This window comes from Onychostoma macrolepis, chromosome 06, assembly GCF_012432095.1.
Source record: "Onychostoma macrolepis isolate SWU-2019 chromosome 06, ASM1243209v1, whole genome shotgun sequence".
NCBI classification, from domain to species: domain Eukaryota; kingdom Metazoa; phylum Chordata; class Actinopteri; order Cypriniformes; family Cyprinidae; genus Onychostoma; species Onychostoma macrolepis.
In genome coordinates this window covers 32,901,193-32,920,444 of record NC_081160.1, presented here as the reverse complement: position 1 = coordinate 32,920,444, position 19,252 = coordinate 32,901,193, and the positions used below count along the sequence as shown (strand labels likewise).

Sequence of the window (19,252 nt, the reverse complement as noted above, 5' to 3'; positions counted from 1 at the left end):
AACTTAAAACATACGCTTGCTCTTATGCATGCATGTAAACTTAAAACATACGCTTGCTCTTGTGCATGCATGTCAACTTAAAATATACATTTGCCCTTATGCATGCATGTAAAATTAAAACGTGCTTTCCCTTATGCATGCATGTAAACTTAAAACATACGCTTGCTCTTATGCATGCATGTAAACTTAAAATATACACTTGCCCTTATGCATGCATGTCAACTTAAAATATACACTTGCCCTTATGCATGCATGTCAACTTAAAATATACATCTGCCCTTATGCATGCATGCATAAAGTTATACACTTGCCCTTATGCATGCATGTAAAATTAAAACGTGCTTTCCCTTATGCATGCATGTAAACTTAAAACATACGCTTGCTCTTGTGCATGCATGTCAACTTAAAATATACATTTGCCCTTATGCATGCATGCATAAAGTTATACACTTATAACTTCGCTGGCATCGCTGCTGCTTTGGAAAGTGATGGGCAAAGCTTCTGCTTTTCACTCTGACTCTGTGAATAGGTTGGCGGCGTTCGCCTTTAGCTCGGCTGACCGTATGCCATCACGCTAATCTAGAAAGAGTTGTAAAGCTCTCAATGAGCTTGAGGAGGTTTATGTGAATGGACACCTGCAACTTTTATTTGTGAACCGAGGCTCATACAGTAGATTCTCACACAGGTGGTTGATATTTACTTTCACCTGATTTAGATTGGACCGATTTAACTAGCGAACAGATGCAATCTGGGGAAAGCCTCTTAGGACACTTCTTTTAGACACTTTCAAGCAGCACAGAATGGTAATAATAAACCACGTGCACTCACTCACACGAGGGCTTTAGTACACATGCACTTAAAAGAATGAAACACAAATGACAATTTCACCATCTGACAACTCACAAGAAGAAAACAGCTCATCCATAGAAACATTATCAGCCCACCTGATCTGACTGAATTAAATGACAATGACTCTGACTCTCTGTCTGTGTGTGTGTGTGTGTGTGTGTGTGTGTGTGTGTATGCACTGGTATATATGGTTGAGGACATGACATGGTTTATGAGGACACTTCCTGTGTCCCCGTAAAACAAAAGGCTTAAAAAACATACTAAACGGTGTTTTATGAAATTCAAAAATTGCCAGTAGTCTCCTGTAAGGGGTAGGTTTAGGTGTAGGACAATAGCACATACAGTAAGTACAGTATAAAAACCATTACGCCTATGGAGAGTCCCCGTAAACTACAAATTCCAACATGTGTGTGTGTGTGTGTGTGTGTGTGTGAGAGAGAGAGAGAGAGCTTAACCTGGCAGTTTGGAAGTGCCTGTGCATATGGTGATAGCATCTGTGTGAGCGTAAGCCAGCAAACACCAACCAATCACACGACATCAACTCTCATTCACAATGTTCACTCAACACAGACAATACTGTCTCAATGACAGACAGTGAGATGATGACCAAACCTCTGTAACGTTAATATGTATTCAAGTTGTGTAGTGAAAATTATTCACATTAAAAGAATTAAATACATACTAAAATAAATAAAAATAATAAATACATTAAATTAACAAAATAACCATAAATAAAATAATTAAATTAATTATTAAATCAATTACATATAAAACTTAAAATAATATTAAATAAATAAAAATAATAAATACATTAAAATAATTATTTAAAAAAAATTAAATTAAAATAAATTACAATTATTAACAAATTGTACTTAAAACTTGTAAAATCTGCTGTAGACCTACAGAGAGAATAACGTTATAATCATCATAACCCTGAATCTGTGGAGTCTTTCAGCACAAATGACACTTTGCACAAATGATTTGATGATATACATTTTAAGTGACCAACAAATAGGCTACATACTGATGCATTTTCCTCATTGGGTCCAAACCATGTATTTTTATATTTAATAACTCAAAACCATCAAATCATCAAATTAAAATGCCAAACTTTCATGTTGCCATTTTTATGTTCGCAACCACTCACTTCAGTATGAATCACCTGAATGGAAATCACTTATTTTTATTTATTTTATTTTAATTCGTAATTTGACAGGGACAATAGACAGTCAAAAACTGCCCCAGAATTAGCATCAGAGCTAAATTTCATATGCTGTCCCTGGGCAGGAGAGTACTAAAACAAATTATATAACAAAATACAATAAAATCCTAAAAGATAAAGTGTGAGTGTAAGAGTGTAATCCCCCACATAAAAACCACAATCAAAATTTCTACAAAATATCCCTATAAATAACATCACCTTCAAAATTTTATAAAAATGTACAACTCACCAAAGTTATATAGACATTCGAGATACAGAAATACTCAATGGTCACACACCGGACTCATCTTTAACCGTATTTTCAATTGTAGCTTAAACTGTGCTAAAGTGGAACACTGTCTAATATTAATTGGTAAATTATTCCAGTGATTAACAGCTCTTACAGAAAAAGCTGAACGACCAAAATCAGTCTAAAATTCGCTGCACAATCACCTCTTGATGAGGCTTTGTCTTATATTTTCAGTACAAGAGAAAACAAATTCTTTCAAGGGTGAGGGTGCAAGGTTATTAACAATTTTGTACATTAAACAACAATTGTAGAACACAACAAAATTGTCAAAAGTAAAAAAAATAAATAAAAAATTGATAATTAAACAGTGATGATGTCTGTTGGGTTTCTTGCCAAATACTTTTAAAGCACGTTTAGTATATAAAGGTCTAAGAGTATAGAATTTCCTGCTTGTGACCATGAAGTAATACAATACAAAAAATGTGAAAAGATCAAAGAATTCAGTCACGTGATCGCTCTGGCGTAACAGGAAATGTCACGATAACGCGGGCACTCCGAAGATTTTCCGATTGATCGGCCGATATTACTTCTTATATAGGCCATCAGTCAACTATATGCCACGTTTGACGCGCAGATTTTTGATGACGACCAAACAAACCTGATTCAGCGTTCAAGAACAGCCAACATAGCCTATATGATGTTCGTGCCACCCGCGCAGTCTCGGTCTCCGTCGAGTTCGAGCTCGAGCGTGAGTAAAAAATCACAAAATTCCCCGGGTTACAATTAAAAATACCAACTTACTTCTGTACGCATGCGCTGTTCTCTTTCCACTCCCTCCAACAGAATGACGAGGCAGGGAATTTAATTATAAATAAATACTTCAAAATTCAATCTTTTTATATTTTATTAAAATTGGTAAATAAAATATAAATAATGAAATGCTATAAATAAGCGTAATGATAATGCAGTGAAATATCTTAAATATATGATATATTTAATATCAATTAATAGTGAAAACTTAACAAAAAAGTTCAAATAAAGTTATATATTATTCTTAATATATATATATATATATATATATATATATATATATATAGATAGATAGATAGATATAGCCTATATATATATATATATATATATATATATATATATATATATATATATAAGGTTAAATGTGATCTATTATGTTCTTGACATTGATTCTCTGCAAAATCCTGTGATCATTATTTCAATTCTTGGACTTCACTTGCGCTTTAAGCACTTGTAAGGTCACTTGGAGTAGCAAACTTTACTATCCTGAGGAAAGTGCTGCAGATTGCCAGCATATTAGGATGGGATTGTGTGGAAGGTGGTTAAGATCTTGGCAAAATGCCGATAGTCTTGTCACTCAAGGTCAGCGCTTTGTTAGTGGATTACAGCGCGAAACACCTGTAACCGGACACACTGCTTTTAGACCTTATCAACCCGCAACAAACCTTCCAGGATTCAGTGTGGACTGTGTGCAGAAAACCACTGGACAGAGTCCAGCAGAAACGGAATAGAACCGAATTAGAGTTTACTTGATTGTGGAGATGATATTTAGAACAGGATCATATTATCTGAGAGATTTTAGTTTTACATTGCGTTTTTAGCGTTATGAACACGTATTTTCTAAAAGTAAAGTGATTTTAACGGTAAAAAACAGTGAAAATGCTACAGAAAAACCTGTTAAATGGTTAACGGTAAGTTCCCCTAATATATAAGGTGAAAAACTGTAATAGACACTTCAGACAATTTTACGGTGAAATACCGTTTTTGGAAGTGAAAAAGAATGTAAAATGTACAGGGAAAAAACATAAATTGACGTTCCCAGAATTCCCTGCATTGCATTGCAAATTGGATGTTTTAACTATGTTTCTTCTTAGTTTTTTCTTATCAGTTATGTTTATTAGGGTTGCATATTACATCTAATGTTGTTAAATTAAAGTTTATTGCATATTTCAGTTTAATGAGTCTCACCATGATGGTGTTTAGTGTTTGCGTGAATGACACCGTGCACCTTCTATATATGTTATTGTTTAAAAGCTGCTTGTGATTGGCTTTGGTTCATCATGTGACTTTCTCATCATCTTCTGCATTTGTTGCTTATCAGTGCATTACAAAGGTACAAAACAGATTTCAGTACTTCAATAGGTTGGAATATTAACATTATATCAGTTAATGAAATTACGGTATTTAACTGTAAATTTAAGTTAAAACTGTAAAGCCTAAAATGTTGCTACCATATTTTTTACGGTAGAATTCCGGCAACCACAGCTGCCGGTTTTTTACCGTAAATTTTACGGAATTTTTTTTTACAGTGTAGGCTACAGGGAATGGTTGTTTCTAAAATGTTTAATTAATAAGATTGTAATGTAAAAATGTATTGAGATGTTAACGAACTCTGGCCAGAACGCAACATTGCAATTTTCTTAAAAACATTTTGTACTTAGATTAGCGCTTAATAGGGTTGCACTATATACCGGTGCTACGGTAGTATCGCGATACTAAAGCTTAAAAATACCCACAGTGCTATTGCATTTTTTAGACGGTAGTCCATACAGTAGTACCGTAAGATATGTTGTATGCACGGCAGGAACACCGTTTAAAACATTCACTTGAACATGCATGCCAGCAGAAACATTACAAGTTGATTGCCAAATGTCTTTCTGCTGTGCTCTGTGTAGTATGGTCTGTATATATAATACGCTTTATATGGTATTGAGTGTTTCCCGACGCTTCAGTTCAGTTTGCAATGAGAAGTACTTCGTACTATGTCGTTGTTCATGCTGCAGAAGAAAGGGTCTGATTCAGACCGTCTGATGTTATTTTTAAAAAAATAACAAAAATGCTCCTAACAGTTCGGCAATACGACACGAGCAAGAGTCAAGAGTGCTGTTTTTGTTGTGTTTCTGTGTTCGAATACAAATCCGCGTTGGCTTGGGCGAATCACTGATTCACTAAGCCATTCATAAAAACAGTCATTTGATTCGCTCCTGAAAGATTCAGCCATTTTGAAAGAATCGTTTGAATGACTCAGTGATTCAATCATGAACACTTGCTGCCACCTGCTGGCGGTTTTAAGTCTCCCATCTAAAAGTAGGCATATTACATTCTTTTCCAACATATTTCTATATTTAGAATTCTGAATTTAAAACATTAATCTCATAACGTTATTTATGCAATTATAAATAGTCTAAATGTATAAATACCACATCTAAATGTCACTTCATGCAGCTTCTGCGCAGTGCTAAGATGAATTTTGTTTACATCATTTCATGGATAACAATTCATTCACATTAGGCAAGGCAAGTTTATTTATATAGCACATTTCATACACAGTGGTAATTCAAAGTGCTTTACATAAAAGGAAGTGAAATAGTCGTTAAAAAAATAATCACAACAATAAAAACAAGGAATTAAAAAAAAATTATTTAAAATGAATTTAAAACAGTTAAGAATAGAAAATGATTATACATAAAACAGTGCAGTTAGTTCGGACGTAGCACATTGCTCATTCAACAAATGCACAGCTAAACAGATTAATGAAATCATTAATGAAACAGATGAGATTCATTAATGAATGAGTACAATACTGAATTGTGATACTTCAGCTGGTATAGTCTCCTAAGATATATTTATGGTATCGTGACAACCCTAGCGCTTAATTTGAAGAGTAGGTTAGGCTATGCGTAGCAATTTTCAAAATTGTAAGATTTTTGTTCATCACATACACAGTTAGGCTTATATACAGAATACAACTTGGAGTGAGATGTAAAACTGGTCAGCTACTCAGAATATGTAGGCTATTAAATATATAAATATTAGATGATAAGATAAAGTAAATAAAAAATAATTGTAATGATTAATAAAAAATGTTTTTCATTGCATTGGACAGATTCATTATTATACACAAGTCTAATTAATTCTGATGACTTTTATTTCACATCCCTCTCTATCTCCCCGATCTTCACTCCTTCAAACCCAAACTCAATCCCGTCCGGTTTCGCGGTTCGCCGCGTGTCTGTCCACAAACAGCGCGCGGATAAAACAGTATTTTACTAGAACAGTTTTGAATCCTGTGTTTATTGAGTTGAGACATTATAATAAAGAATGAAAAAAAAAAAAAAAAACTGACAGAGAAAACCCCTAAGCAACAGGCCCAATTCATTTCTAAAATATTTGTTTCTAAATATCAGTGCTTGTTATAAATAAATGTATTATTATTATTATTATTATTATTATTATTATTATGGAAGTTATGCTGCAGGAATGACGCTGTCCAGCAGGGCTTTCTCTTTTTTTCCCTCAAGAAAAACAAAAAGTGAACTTCCTGTTTCGGGGTGGTCCTCGGAGTCTGAGAGAGAGAGAGAGAGAGAGAGAGAGGGAGAGGGAGAGGAGAGGGAGAGGGGAGGTCTCGCATTCTCGCGCTGCCGCTGCAACTTTGGGCTCTCGGGAACCGGCGGCACCGAATATGGAATCTTTTTTCTAAATTCCAACTTTAGAGAAAACTTCTGCGGAGTTTGTGCTGAGGACAAAGCGGAGAATGAAATTCACAAGAGGAGAGTTTAGCGCTCCTATCTGCATCTGCATCTGTCTCTCTCTCTCTCTCTCTGTGTGTGTGTGAGTGAGTGTGTGTGAGTGAGAGAGTGTGTGTGTGTGTGTGTGTGTGTGTGTGTGAGGAGAAAGAGGGGCTTTATTGGAAATTCTCGAACCCCCATCGGGACGCTCTCGGCTTTCAGCTCCGCTCGCGCAAGTTTTCCAGGGAAAAGTGGAGTTTGCTGGGATCAGCGCGAGGCCACACAGACTGATGAAGGCAGAAGCGAGGCTTCAAAGGTAACGCGCTATTCCTTCATATTACACAGATGTGTGCAACTTATGTTTACTGTATAGAACGTGATGCGAACTTTAACAGATGTGATGTTACTTTGTATCATGTCAGTGTAAGTGTGAATAGGATCTTGTCTAGTAAGTGTGCTGGAGTGTTAATCAAGTGGAATGTTTGCGTATTGATTAACAATCCAAACATGTGTGTCTATTACACACTCAGGCTGAGGGTCTCTTGAGTAAATGATGAACACATAAGCTACTAAAGCTTATTAAACAGGAGGAGAGATGTCATTTAAAGAGCAAAATGCTCAAATGTCAAGAACTTTTCAGCACGGCTTTATTCTGAGTGTTAGTTTTAATATCTGCATGATCTATTGGTTTTGTCCTGGATTTAATTCTGCACGTTATTTCTGCTCGTGAAGCGTGCATGACGGTGGTCTCTCGGGACTTTTGCTGTAGTATCCTGGTGGTCTCGCTGCAGTCTTATCTCAAACTCAGACATTGCAACTAACGAACGAAGCAAGCAAGCAAGCTGTGGTGTAACATGTTTATTTGCATGCTTATATGTTTCATTTGGTTCTGTTCTGCATGTATTTTGTCGTTTGATGTGATAGTTCCATTGTTGAGGTCAGTCTCTTCTTCTACAGGCCTCATCTCAACAGCTGTTTCTTGTAACGGGAAATACTTGAAGTGCCGAATATCTTTTCCAAATGTGTCTATCTAACCTGAAGCCCCACCACAACACTGACTACGTGTCTTTTGACCGGAGGTCTTCATATAAAGAGACAGAAAAACAACAAAACATGTTGCATGTCGACATTTAATAATATTGAATTATTTTTAAGCCCATGGGCTACATAAGTTTTCTCTTGTGTGTGTGTGTGTGTGTGTGTGTGTGTGTAATATATATATATATAATTTTTTTTTTTTTTTTTTGAGGCTATAGTAGTCAGTATATGTTGGATTATTTAGGTTTTTCATGAAGAATTTGCTGTATAAGGGTATTCTTTATATGAAAAGCTATATAATCCCAAGTAAACTATATATAATCCTCAAAGAATTTTTGCACTTTTATTAATAGGATTTTAATTATCCTGGAGGGGGATTTCATATTTTGTTATGCAGCATTTGATTGTCATCATGGGTTCTTAAACACAAACTGCATATTATGTTAGATCAAGGGAGAAAGAGAGACCGTGAAAGTTTAGAATGGGGGTTAAAAACAAACATCTAATATGATCTTCACAAATCTGTGTAATTGCCGTGTGAAAATCTCAGATGAGTCACTGTAGTAGATCAGTAATAAGGGGATGATGTCATAATGCCATAAAGCCCTGCTTCACGTTTTGATTTTCTTTAACATAAAGAGGGTTGCTTAAAGTTTTTTTGTTAAAGAAAAGTCTACAACAAATTGAAAGAAGTTACCGGTCCATTACGTGATTTGGAAAAGCTTCTTTTTTCTGACCAGATTTTGACCTCTGGAGGCTTCTCTCAATTGTCTGGTTTGCTAATATGTCAACAGTTCAGTACTAATAGTTCAGTACCGCTATTAGTCATAACTACAGTTGTCATGCTTTTATGTGCAACGCAGAGGCTTTCCAAAAGCTGTTTTTGGTTTGTTTCAGCACAGTTGCACATAGAGGTCATTGCTTGCGAATCCACTCCAGGTTGATGTGGTATCTGGTTTGGAGGTGAGAAAGACTCTGTAGGGTGTCTTCCTCTTCCCTTTGAGCTCATTAGTGTTTGATGGACCTGCGTTAGTGCCAAAAGGCTTCCGTTAGCATACTCGCACTCACGCAGATCTGGCCTGAAACCTCCCTCTGAGTCGGTCTTTCAGACAGCTTGAGATGTTACACACCGAAGTGCTAAAGAGGCGATGCATGTATGTCACCTTTTGCTAACCTGTGGGTGGAGATCCAGAGATTGAACTTGTCAGATGAAGGTTCAGTAGCAGTGCTGCTATAATATCCTGAGACTGAGAGCGATTCACACTTCTGCATGAGAGACGTCTTGAGTTTTAAAGGTGTTTCAGAGCAACTACACTCTCAGAAATAAAGGTACAAAAGCTGTCACTGGGGCAGTAACTTTTCAAAAGGTACACTTTTGTACCTATTAGGTTCAAATATGTACACTTTAAGTACTAATATGTACCTTTAAGGTACCAAAATGGACCCTTTCGGTACAAACATGTACCTTTACCTTGTGTAGAACTGCATGATTAATCAGAATAAAACTGAAATTGCGATTTTACGATTTAATTAAATATATACAATGTGTGTTTCATAGTGAAGCGTGGCACTGTGCTCATTTGCACACGAGCAGCTCCAGTGTTTTCAGTGTCTTGAAGCGACTCGGTTTGCAGTAAATGCACAAACTCCATCTTTGTATCTACTCGGAGTTTGAGTCGCTTATAATGTGCACGTGAAAATGCATCATGCACTAACCATCTTCCTAAACTTGTAATGAGAAGTGCAAGTACAGCAAACTAAGAATTTTTAAATCAAATTTTAAATCATTTGATAAATTTATCAGAAAATTTCATAGTTTTTCCCCCAAATCGTGCCGCTGTATGGAAGCCGGTTCCTGCCACAGAATAAAAAAGGTAATTGTGACCTTTTATCCCACAATTCAGACTTGGTAATAATTGTGCAATATAAACGCGGAATTTTGGCTTTTTTCTTGCAACTCCGAGTTTACATCACACAATTATGAGCATATATCTTACAGTTGACTTTTTGTTTCTTTCTCCGAGTTCTAAGTTTACATCACACAATTCTGAATAAAAAAAAAAAAACGTAAATGCAACTTTTTTTTCTCGCAATTTGAACGTTTCTTTTCAGAATCCTGAATTTATATCTTGCGATTCTGAGTTTATGTATTGTAGTTTTGAGTTTATATCTTGCAATTCTGAGTTAATATCTCATAATTCTGAGAATATCTTGAATTCTGAGTTAATATCTCATAATTCTGAGAATATCTTGAATTCTGAGTTAATATCTCATAATTCTGAGAATATCTTGAATTCTGAGTTAATATCTCATAATTCTGAGAATATCTTGAATTCTGAGTTAATATCTCATAATTCTGAGAATATCTTGAATTCTGAGTTAATATCTCATAATTCTGAGAATATCTTGAATTCTGAGTTAATCTCATAATTCTGAGTATATCTTGAATTCTGAGTTAATCTCATAATTCTGAGTATATCTTGAATTCTGAGTTAATATCTCATAATTCTGAGTATATCTTGAATTCTGAGTTAATATCTCATAATTCTGAGTATATCTTGAATTCTGAGTTTATATTCTGCAGTGCGAACTGACTGCACTGTATTTTATGTATAATCATTTTCTATTCTTAATAGTTTTAATTAATTTTAAATCAATTTTTAAATCATTCTAAATGTTTTTAAATTCCTTGTTTTATTGTTGTTTTATTGATTATTTTACTTCCTTTATGTAAAGCACTTTGAATTACCATTGTGTATGAAATGTGCTATATAAATAAACTTGACTTGCCTATATCCTGCCGTTATGAGTTATATCTTGAGTACACATCTCATAATTTTGAGTGTATATCTTGCAAGTCTGAGTTTTTCTCAGAATTACTAGAAAAACTCAGAATAGTGAGGAAAAAAAGTCAGAATGGTGTGATTAAATAGTTGCATTACATTTTTATTTTTTTTATTCTGTGATGGAAACGGGCTTCCACACCTATGAGCAACTATAGTGTGTGTGTGTGTGTTGTTTTCTCTGTTTATTCTAAATAAATGTGTGTGTATTTGTGGGTGGGATGTTCCTCGCTGTGTTTTACTGTGTGAATCCAAGTGTGTGAGAGACGGCGTTCAGTAAAGCTCGCCAAGGCAGAATCCAGGCAGGCAGGCGGCAACAAGTGGTGTGTTTTTCCGCCAGATTCCTTTTTGGGGCTGCGCAGCAAGACTCGTGTCACGTGACACTTTCCTTTGCCTCCCCCTCTCTCCCTCTCTGCGGCGTGGAGACCACCCTCACGGGGATCGTAGACCCCAATAACACCCTTTCACACTCCGTGAACCTGAAACAATCAACTTTTAATAGCAGCTGTCCATCCAGTCAGCGGCCCGAGCGGCACAGAGCCGGAGCTCAGAGACCGAAGCAGGGAAGGAAGGAGTCAGAGAGGGTAAAACCCGCTAAATACCCCCGGTCCCTCTTTTATGCTCCTCGGGCTTTTCCTCCATCCTCTTTTTTTGTCCCTCTTTCATTCATGAAGGACAAGAGAGCCAGAATAAAGCTCAGGACTGATGCTGCGCGTCTTCTCAGGTCTTACAGTGCATGTGTCAGCTGGATTCACATTATTAGCCTTTCTTTCGTTCTTTCTGTCTTTTCTACCTTCTTTCTTTCTTGCTTTTTTGTGGTCTTTCTGTTTTTTTGCTTTCTTTTTTCCTTGCTTTCTTGCATTTTCGTTTTTTCTTGCTTTTTTGCATTCTTTTGTTATCTTGCTTGCTTTTTTTTTTTGCTTTTATCTTTCTTGCTTTCTGTCTTTCTCTCTTTCTTGACTGCTTTCTATTTTTCTTGCATTTTTGGTTTCCTTCTGTTTTTCTTTCTTTCTTGCCTTCTTTCTTTAAGTCTTGCTTTTTCTTTCTTACATTTTACCTTCTTTCTGTTTTTCATCCTTTTTCTGTCTTTTTTGCCCTCTTTCTTTCTTGCTTTTCTGAGTTCTTGCTTTTTTCATTCTTTCTGTCTTTTTAAAATGTCTTTTTCTTGCTTTTTTGCATATTTTTATATCTATTTTGTTATCTTTCTTGTTTTTTGCTTTCTTTAGGCATACTTATTTCTGTCTTTTATCTCTCTTGCACGCTTTCTTGAATTCTTTCCTTCTGTCTTGCTTTTCTCTGTCTTTCATGTATTTTTGGCTTCCTTCTCTTATTCTTTCTGTCTTTTTTGTTTTCCTTCATGCTTTCTTTCCTTCTTTCTCTTTTTGATCATTTTTGCATTCGTTCGTTCTTGCTTTCATTCTGTCTTTCTTTTCTCTTTTCTCTTCATTACAGGAATAATTCACCCCAAACTGACAATTCTGTCATGATTTTCCATTTCAAACCTCTGTGGTGTCCTTTCTGCACTAGAACAGAAAAGAAGATGTTTATCACAATGTTCATGTTCCAGTGGCTAAAATGGAAACAAATGGAAACAAAGAGCAGCGTGAACATTCTGCTAAACATCTCCTTCTGTGCTCTACAGCAGAAATACAGTCATTAGGGTTTGGAATGACATGAAGGTGAAGACAGGATGACCTTTTTCAAATAAATTCATTTTTGCATGAACTTTTCCTTCAAGTCACAGGCATCCAGATGACCATTTCAGGAGTCGCTTGCAGCCAAGTCCAAGCGTTTCTTCAGTGGTCATTCTCATAGTTTGAGCTGACATTAAGCGTCGGATCATCTGTCATCGGTTTCGGGTGGAAAAATGTCGCAACATCATGTTTGAACAGAACATAAGCAAATGAATAAATGTTTAAATAACAAAGCGCTGGCACAGACCACTAAACCTCGATTGTTTTCTCTCACCACACCTCCGTCCCTCTGGTTTGGTTTCCATCTCTCTGATGTGAGATCTGAATAAAATGGTCAATAACTCTTTCATAGTCGAGATGATTCCCTCGCTGGATTTTGCATCGGTGAAAGACGAGAGCTCAGAAAGGATCCGCTTTGATTGCAGTGTAGCTTTCAAATATAAGAGGCTAGATTATGCTGCAAAAAGATTGGACAATTGAGCTTTACAAGAAGCCATTGTCCATGATGAAGTCTATCCATGTATTAAAATCACGAGTGTTTCAGATGCTGGCATGTTCACATCATTGATCTGGTGCGAGGAGATGCTCTGTAAATGAAAGTGATCGTTCTGACAGGAATTGTTTGAGATTTAGACGGCGAGACCTGTTTATCAACTCTATCAACCCCTGATTCTACCTTTCACTTCAATTACTGTTCACTTCATGCCGTCTTGACGTTTAGCCTCCAAATAAATGAATCACTTTAAACCAGCTCAGCAAGTTTCAATAGTCCAATTCATCTCCAGATACAGTCTCTTCGTTCTGGTGTTTAGCATGTTTCAAAGAAAAGAAAGATCACAAATATAAGAACTCTTTAAAATCCTTTGTTTTTGTTGCTCTGAAACCGCAATGAGAGCAAACGAAGACTTTCCTTCAGCGTTTCTTACTCCTCAGATGTTTCTTCTGAGAAAAAGACACCTTTAATCTCACACGTGTCTCCTCTGGAGTTTCAGAAGAGATCTTGACAACGTCTCAAACTCAAAACAGAACTAATGTTCTGAGCAACAAATGATCTGAGCTGCTTTCCACGTTGGTTTTTATTAATGAACTCTATATGCTTACTGTATGACAACTATTGACTCGTTTGGGACTGAAGTCTCTAATAGCTCTCCACACTCAGAAATTAAAGCTGGCACTGGGGTGATACCTTTTCAAAAGGTACATGTTTGTACTTAAAAGGTCCATTTTGGTACCTTAAGGATACATATTAGTACTTAAAGTGTACATATTTGAACTTAATAGGTACAAAAGTGGACCTTTTGAAAAGGTACCGCACCAGTGACAGCTTTTGTACCTTTATTTCTGAGAGTGCATTAGTTTACACTGAACAGAAAAAAAAGAAAATGTTGTAGAAATGATTTTCACTCAGAAATTGGTAGTAAATTTCACAAAGAATTATAAAGAATTGCCAAATAACCCTTGTGCTGTAAATCAAAATAACTGGCCTTTTAAAATGACTATATTATCACCAAATCTTGTATTCAATCTTTTTATCTGTTTGTTTTCTTTCAGCTAGCATAGGTTTTATATTTCTTTTTTTTTTTGGAGCTGATTGATCGTAAGCCTCATTGATTTGAGCTCACGCACCTCAGTTTTTGAGTGAAAAAAGCATTATTTGTGGTTAATTTTGGCAGTAATCACTCAAAAACTGAGGTGCATAAACTCAGATAAACCAGCCAGTTGGTAATAATATAGCATAACGAGAGATGCATAAGCCATTTGGTCACTTGTGACCAGAAATGTAACAAGGTGGGGGAAAGTCCCCCCAAAAATGATCAACAATAAATAAATAAAAATTGGGAAACTGTTATAACACTGTATGAGCAAAGTTAGTAGGTTTTAGTCTAATGCGATAACATTAACTAGCAAAAAGAAAATCCTCTCTGGGTCAAAATGGGTTAGTGTGACATTTTGATAAAATAATATTTATTAACAATACAACAAAAAACAATTTGATAACAATCTTTGATTTATTTACAACTTCAGGCAATTTTTAGAGTAAAGGAGAAACAACTGCGTTACTAAAGAGATCTCTAGTGCTTTCCTATTGGTTTGCGTAGAAACTGAATTTGAGTCTGGATTTCTCAGCTGAGTTTGGGGTCTCTCTCTATCCGTACACATTTGTTTGTGTGTGTGTGTGTGTGTGTGTGTGTGTGTGTGTGTGTGATGACTCACTGGTGTGCAGAGCTGCGAGGGGGCGTGTTTATTATTCACTCGGTTGTCATGGAGACACTGGAGTTTTGAACTCGCATCATTGTAATTACGCGTCTTTGATGTGTTTCTTGCGCTTCGGATTTTTGGCATTTGACAAATCAGATGCTACCCAGAGGAATCATCAAAAGAAAGTTCAATTAATTACTCGGAGTATTTGGCGGCAGTATGTTTTAGCAGCAGTGCAGATAATAATCCAAACATGCGCAAGCACACACGCATGCACAAACACGCATACGCTCACCTCTACACACAGCTTCACCTGCGCACGCTTTCATGTGCTCGTCATTGCATAAGTTTGCGTCACCTCACACGCATGCCAAGCGCATTACTTCCGCTGTTACGTACACGTATGCGCACACATGTTCCCTTCACTCAAAGGCAAACCCAATTAAGTCTTTACAAAAATAATATTGTTGGCCGGAGCTGAGAGGAGTTGAGTTTTATTAGCACTGAGGAGAATAATGCGCAGCGAGAGAGAGACTGAGAGAGAGAGAGAGAGAGAGAGAGAGAGCTGCAGATTGTTTGAAACGCGCTGTGAGTCAGACTCTCAGATTTATGCCCATGGGCTGCTGCGGCTTCTTGGGTGGGCTGCACAGACGCATTCGACCAATCAGAGACGCAGAAACTCAGTGCTGCTTTCCTGCTGTTGCACACTGCTGCCCAGACGCTTTCTGTCTTTCTTTCTTTCTTACTTTCTTTCTTACTTACTTTCTTTCTTTCTTTCTTTCTTTCTTTCTTCCTTGCTTGCTTTCTTACTTTCTTTCTTACTTTCTTTCTTCTTTCTTTCTTTCTTTCTTTCTTTCTTTCTTTCTTACTTTCTTTCTTACTTTCTTTCTTTCTTTCTTTCTTTCTTTCTTTCTTCCTTGCTTGCTTTCTTACTTTCTTTCTTACTTTTTTCCTTGCTTGCTTTCTGTCTTTCTTTCTTTCTTACTCTTTCTTTCTTTCTTTCTTACTTTCTTTCTTACTTTCTTTCTTACTTTCTTTCTTTCTTTCTTTCTTACTTTCTTTCTTACTTTCTTTCTTACTTTCTTTCTTGCTTGATTTCTTTCTTTCTTGCTTTCAATCTTTTCTTTCTTTCTTTCTTTCTTTCTTTCTTTCTTTCTTTCTTTCTTACTTTCTTTCTTACTTTCTTTCTTACTTTCTTTCTTTCTTGATTTCTTACTTTCTTGCTTTCTTTCTTACTTGCTGTCGTTTCCTTTTTGCGATTGTCTTTATTATTTCTTCCTTCCTTTAAAAATTCTTACTACAGTTTTTTTTTACATTTTACATTACATTTACATTTAGTCATTTAGCAAATGCTTTTATTCAAAGCGACTTACAAACGAGGACAAAAGAAGCAATCAAAACCAACAAAAGAGCAATGTTATGCAAGCGCTATGACAAGTCTCAGTTATCTTAACGCAGTACACGTAGCAAAGTTTTATTTATTTATTTTAATTACATAATAAATGAAAAGAAAACAGATAGAATAGAGCAAGCTAGTGTTAGTTTTTTTTTTTTTTTTTTTAAAGAAAAGCAGTTAGTGAATGGATAGAGTGCAAGTCTAAAGGGGGCACTTTTTTTTAAAGAATAAAATTAGAATAGATTAATATTTTATATTATTATTTTATATTATTTGTTATTTTTATTATTTTATATTTATATTATTACATTTTATACTTATTTTTCAACTGCTTACACACAAAATCTTCACTTGTCTCACACAATTTCTGAAAGCTGTCACTCAAACAGCAGAAACACACACCAAATCTGCAAAACCAGACACTGATTATCAGCCTTTGACTCAGTTTTCAATTTCATAAAACACTTTTTGCAAAACACAACACACAGTTCTTAATTAATATTATGGCAAAGGTGTGTGCAAACGTTTGCTTTTGAGACGTGTTTGTGATATTTTGAACGCAGTGCTTTATTTCGCAAGAGATGCGAGGCATTTTGCATTTTGTGTGCAATTCTTGGATTTGTGTGCAAAGTTTTGAAAAAAATAAGCAAAGTTTTGAAAATGTGTGTGAGCAGCTGAAAAAAAAAAAAAACTGTAGTAGTTCACCAAAAATAAAAATGCATAATTTACTCACCTCATGTCTCATGTTGTTTCAAACCTGTATGATTTTCTTTCTTCTGTGGAGATATTTAGGTGAATGTTCACGCTGCTCTTCTCTAATGCAAGCCAACACTGCAAAAAACACAAAGAAAGTTGGCTAATAAAAAGTGTTATGCTTAAAATAAGTGAAAATAAGACTTTCATGCTTAAAATAAGTAGAAAATAGAAGATGAAATACACTTCTGTCTTAATATCTTGTGCAGTTTTGTTTCTTTGTTATATTGCACCTTTTTTTTTTTAGGATGTTTGGATATTAATATTTTTTAATTAATATATATATATATATATATATATATATATATATATTGCATTGTGGAGACCATCAGAGTTATTATAGTTAGCTAAAACCATAAAAAGTTAATTGCTTGAAATGAAATAAACTGAATGAAATAAAATAGTAAAATTGAGTTGCCAGGACAAGACACGGATTTCTCATTTTCATTTAGTTTAACTTGATGTACTAAAATAACAAACTAAAACTAAAATAAAAACTATTAAAAACTATTTAGACATATTTAAAAAAAAAACAAAAAAAATATAAAATTGCTAAAACTTTAACTGAAATTAAAACGGAAACATAAAAAAACTAATTCAAAATATCAATAAAAACTATAATAGTATCTCATTGATACTAAAATAATACCGGAGAGCATCAGCTGTCAGACTCTAAAAAAGAAAGTTGTTGTCACTTTGATGCACGAGATAATGGTGTTATTGGTGCTCCAGCTTTTAGATTGTGTTTGCGTCACTATTTGATTTATTCACTGTTTTTGAGCAGAAGTGATTCGAAAGCTGCAGCACTGGTTAAATGTGTTTATGTTGCTGAAGAGTGAAGTATCAGCGCAGGAATGTACTGAGGATGAGTTACACCGAGCCTGTGTGTGTGTGTGTGTGTGTGTGTGTGTGTGTGATCCTGCTCTTGAGTTACACCACAGCCAGTACGTTTTGCATTATTAGTGCTATTCACTCAAATAGACATGCTGCTTTTCTTTGATTTGCAAAACACAGTATGGATGAGGTTTATATGGGTAATTTGGGGTAGTTGGCATGCTATATTCCAATAAAACAATTTTAAACAGCATTTTTCTAATTCTTGTGCAATCATTTTACATACATTTTTATGAGCTTATATTAACTGAGAGAATGCATGGAATATTTGTACTTTTAAGATGAATTTTTCACACCACAGGACCATTTAAAATGAACTAATGTATTACATGCATATACATATTAACCTTGTTGTTAATTAGTGCTGTCAAATGATTAATCGCGATTAATCACATCCAAAATAAAAGTGTTTGTTTGCATAAAATATGTGTGTGTACTTATTATGTGTATATATATATGTATATATATGTATAAATATGATATAATTGTATGTAGAAATATTATATATCTTATGAAAAATATGTTATATTTGTATATTAAATATATTTATATATAATATAAATTATATAAATATATACATGTAAATATTTTGAAAATATATACTGTATGTGTGTGTATTTATATATACATAATAAATCTACACAGTACACACACACATTTTATGCAAACAAACACTTTTATTTTGGATGCGATTAATCGTTTGACAGCACTGTTGTTAATTTTAAAAGAAAGTAGTCTATAGTTCTTGTCAACAACCCAAATACCTGTCAGACCTCTGTATTAAAGTGTGTCAATGTATGAACCGACGTCATGTTCAATTTGATCTCAGAAATCATTTAATATAAATCTTTCAAGATAAGCCAGGCGTCAGAGGGACAGATCGAGACGTATAGCGTGCCGTGGAAAGCTCGTTTCTGCTTGTTCCCAGTTCAAGTGCAGATCTGATAAGAGTTGCTCCGCTCAGAATGTTGTTTTCGTGTCAGTTTGCTCTGTTTGTTTTACAAAACCAAAAAAACGTCGAAGGAAAATCAGGGCCCGCATATCCTCCGTAATTCCAGCAGGATTTGAGTGTGTACAGGAGATGTGACCGATAGACACATGAAACCAGAGCACAACCTTTTCTTATTGTGTCACTAATCTAAAGCTTCCTTCAGCTCTGAATGCACTGTATGCACTAAACTTATTTAAATGTATTATTGTTTTAATAATAATAATAATAATACATATTAATAACAATATGTATTGTTGTTGTAATTTTTTCATATTTAATATATTTTAATTATAATTTATATTTATATATAATATTTTATAATAATTATATTTATAGATAATGATGATGATGATTAATATTAAATAATATTTCAATTTAATAGTTTAATATTTATACTCATTTATATTAATTTCAATTTATTATTCACAGTTTTTCCCAACTTACATCTCCAAAAAAAAGCATATTTTTATTGTATTTTTGGTTTGAGTAATTTCTTTTAATTTTTTAAATTATTTTTATGACTATTAGTATTAATAATAATAATAAACAATGGTTAAATGTAATATTTATACTAATTTATATACATTTTTAATTTATTTTATTATT

The 19,252-nt window shown here is 34.7% G+C and overlaps 1 protein-coding gene across 2 annotated transcripts in view; it reads left to right on the top strand.

Annotated features, from left to right (window-relative positions):
- Positions 1 to 2,917: 2,917 nt before the first annotated feature.
- The window catches only part of gli1 (GLI family zinc finger 1), a 71,590-nt gene continuing 55,255 nt past the window's right edge, over positions 2,918 to 19,252 (top strand). Inside the window, exon 1 of one of the 2 annotated variants that reach the window (XM_058779239.1) lies at positions 2,918 to 3,048. In XM_058779239.1, the coding sequence (XP_058635222.1) occupies positions 2,995 to 3,048 (54 nt within the window). In that variant the 5' untranslated portion in view covers positions 2,918 to 2,994. Of the gene's footprint in view, positions 3,049 to 6,734; positions 7,155 to 19,252 lie in introns of those variants that run through there. The other variant, XM_058779240.1, reaches the window with a different exon arrangement.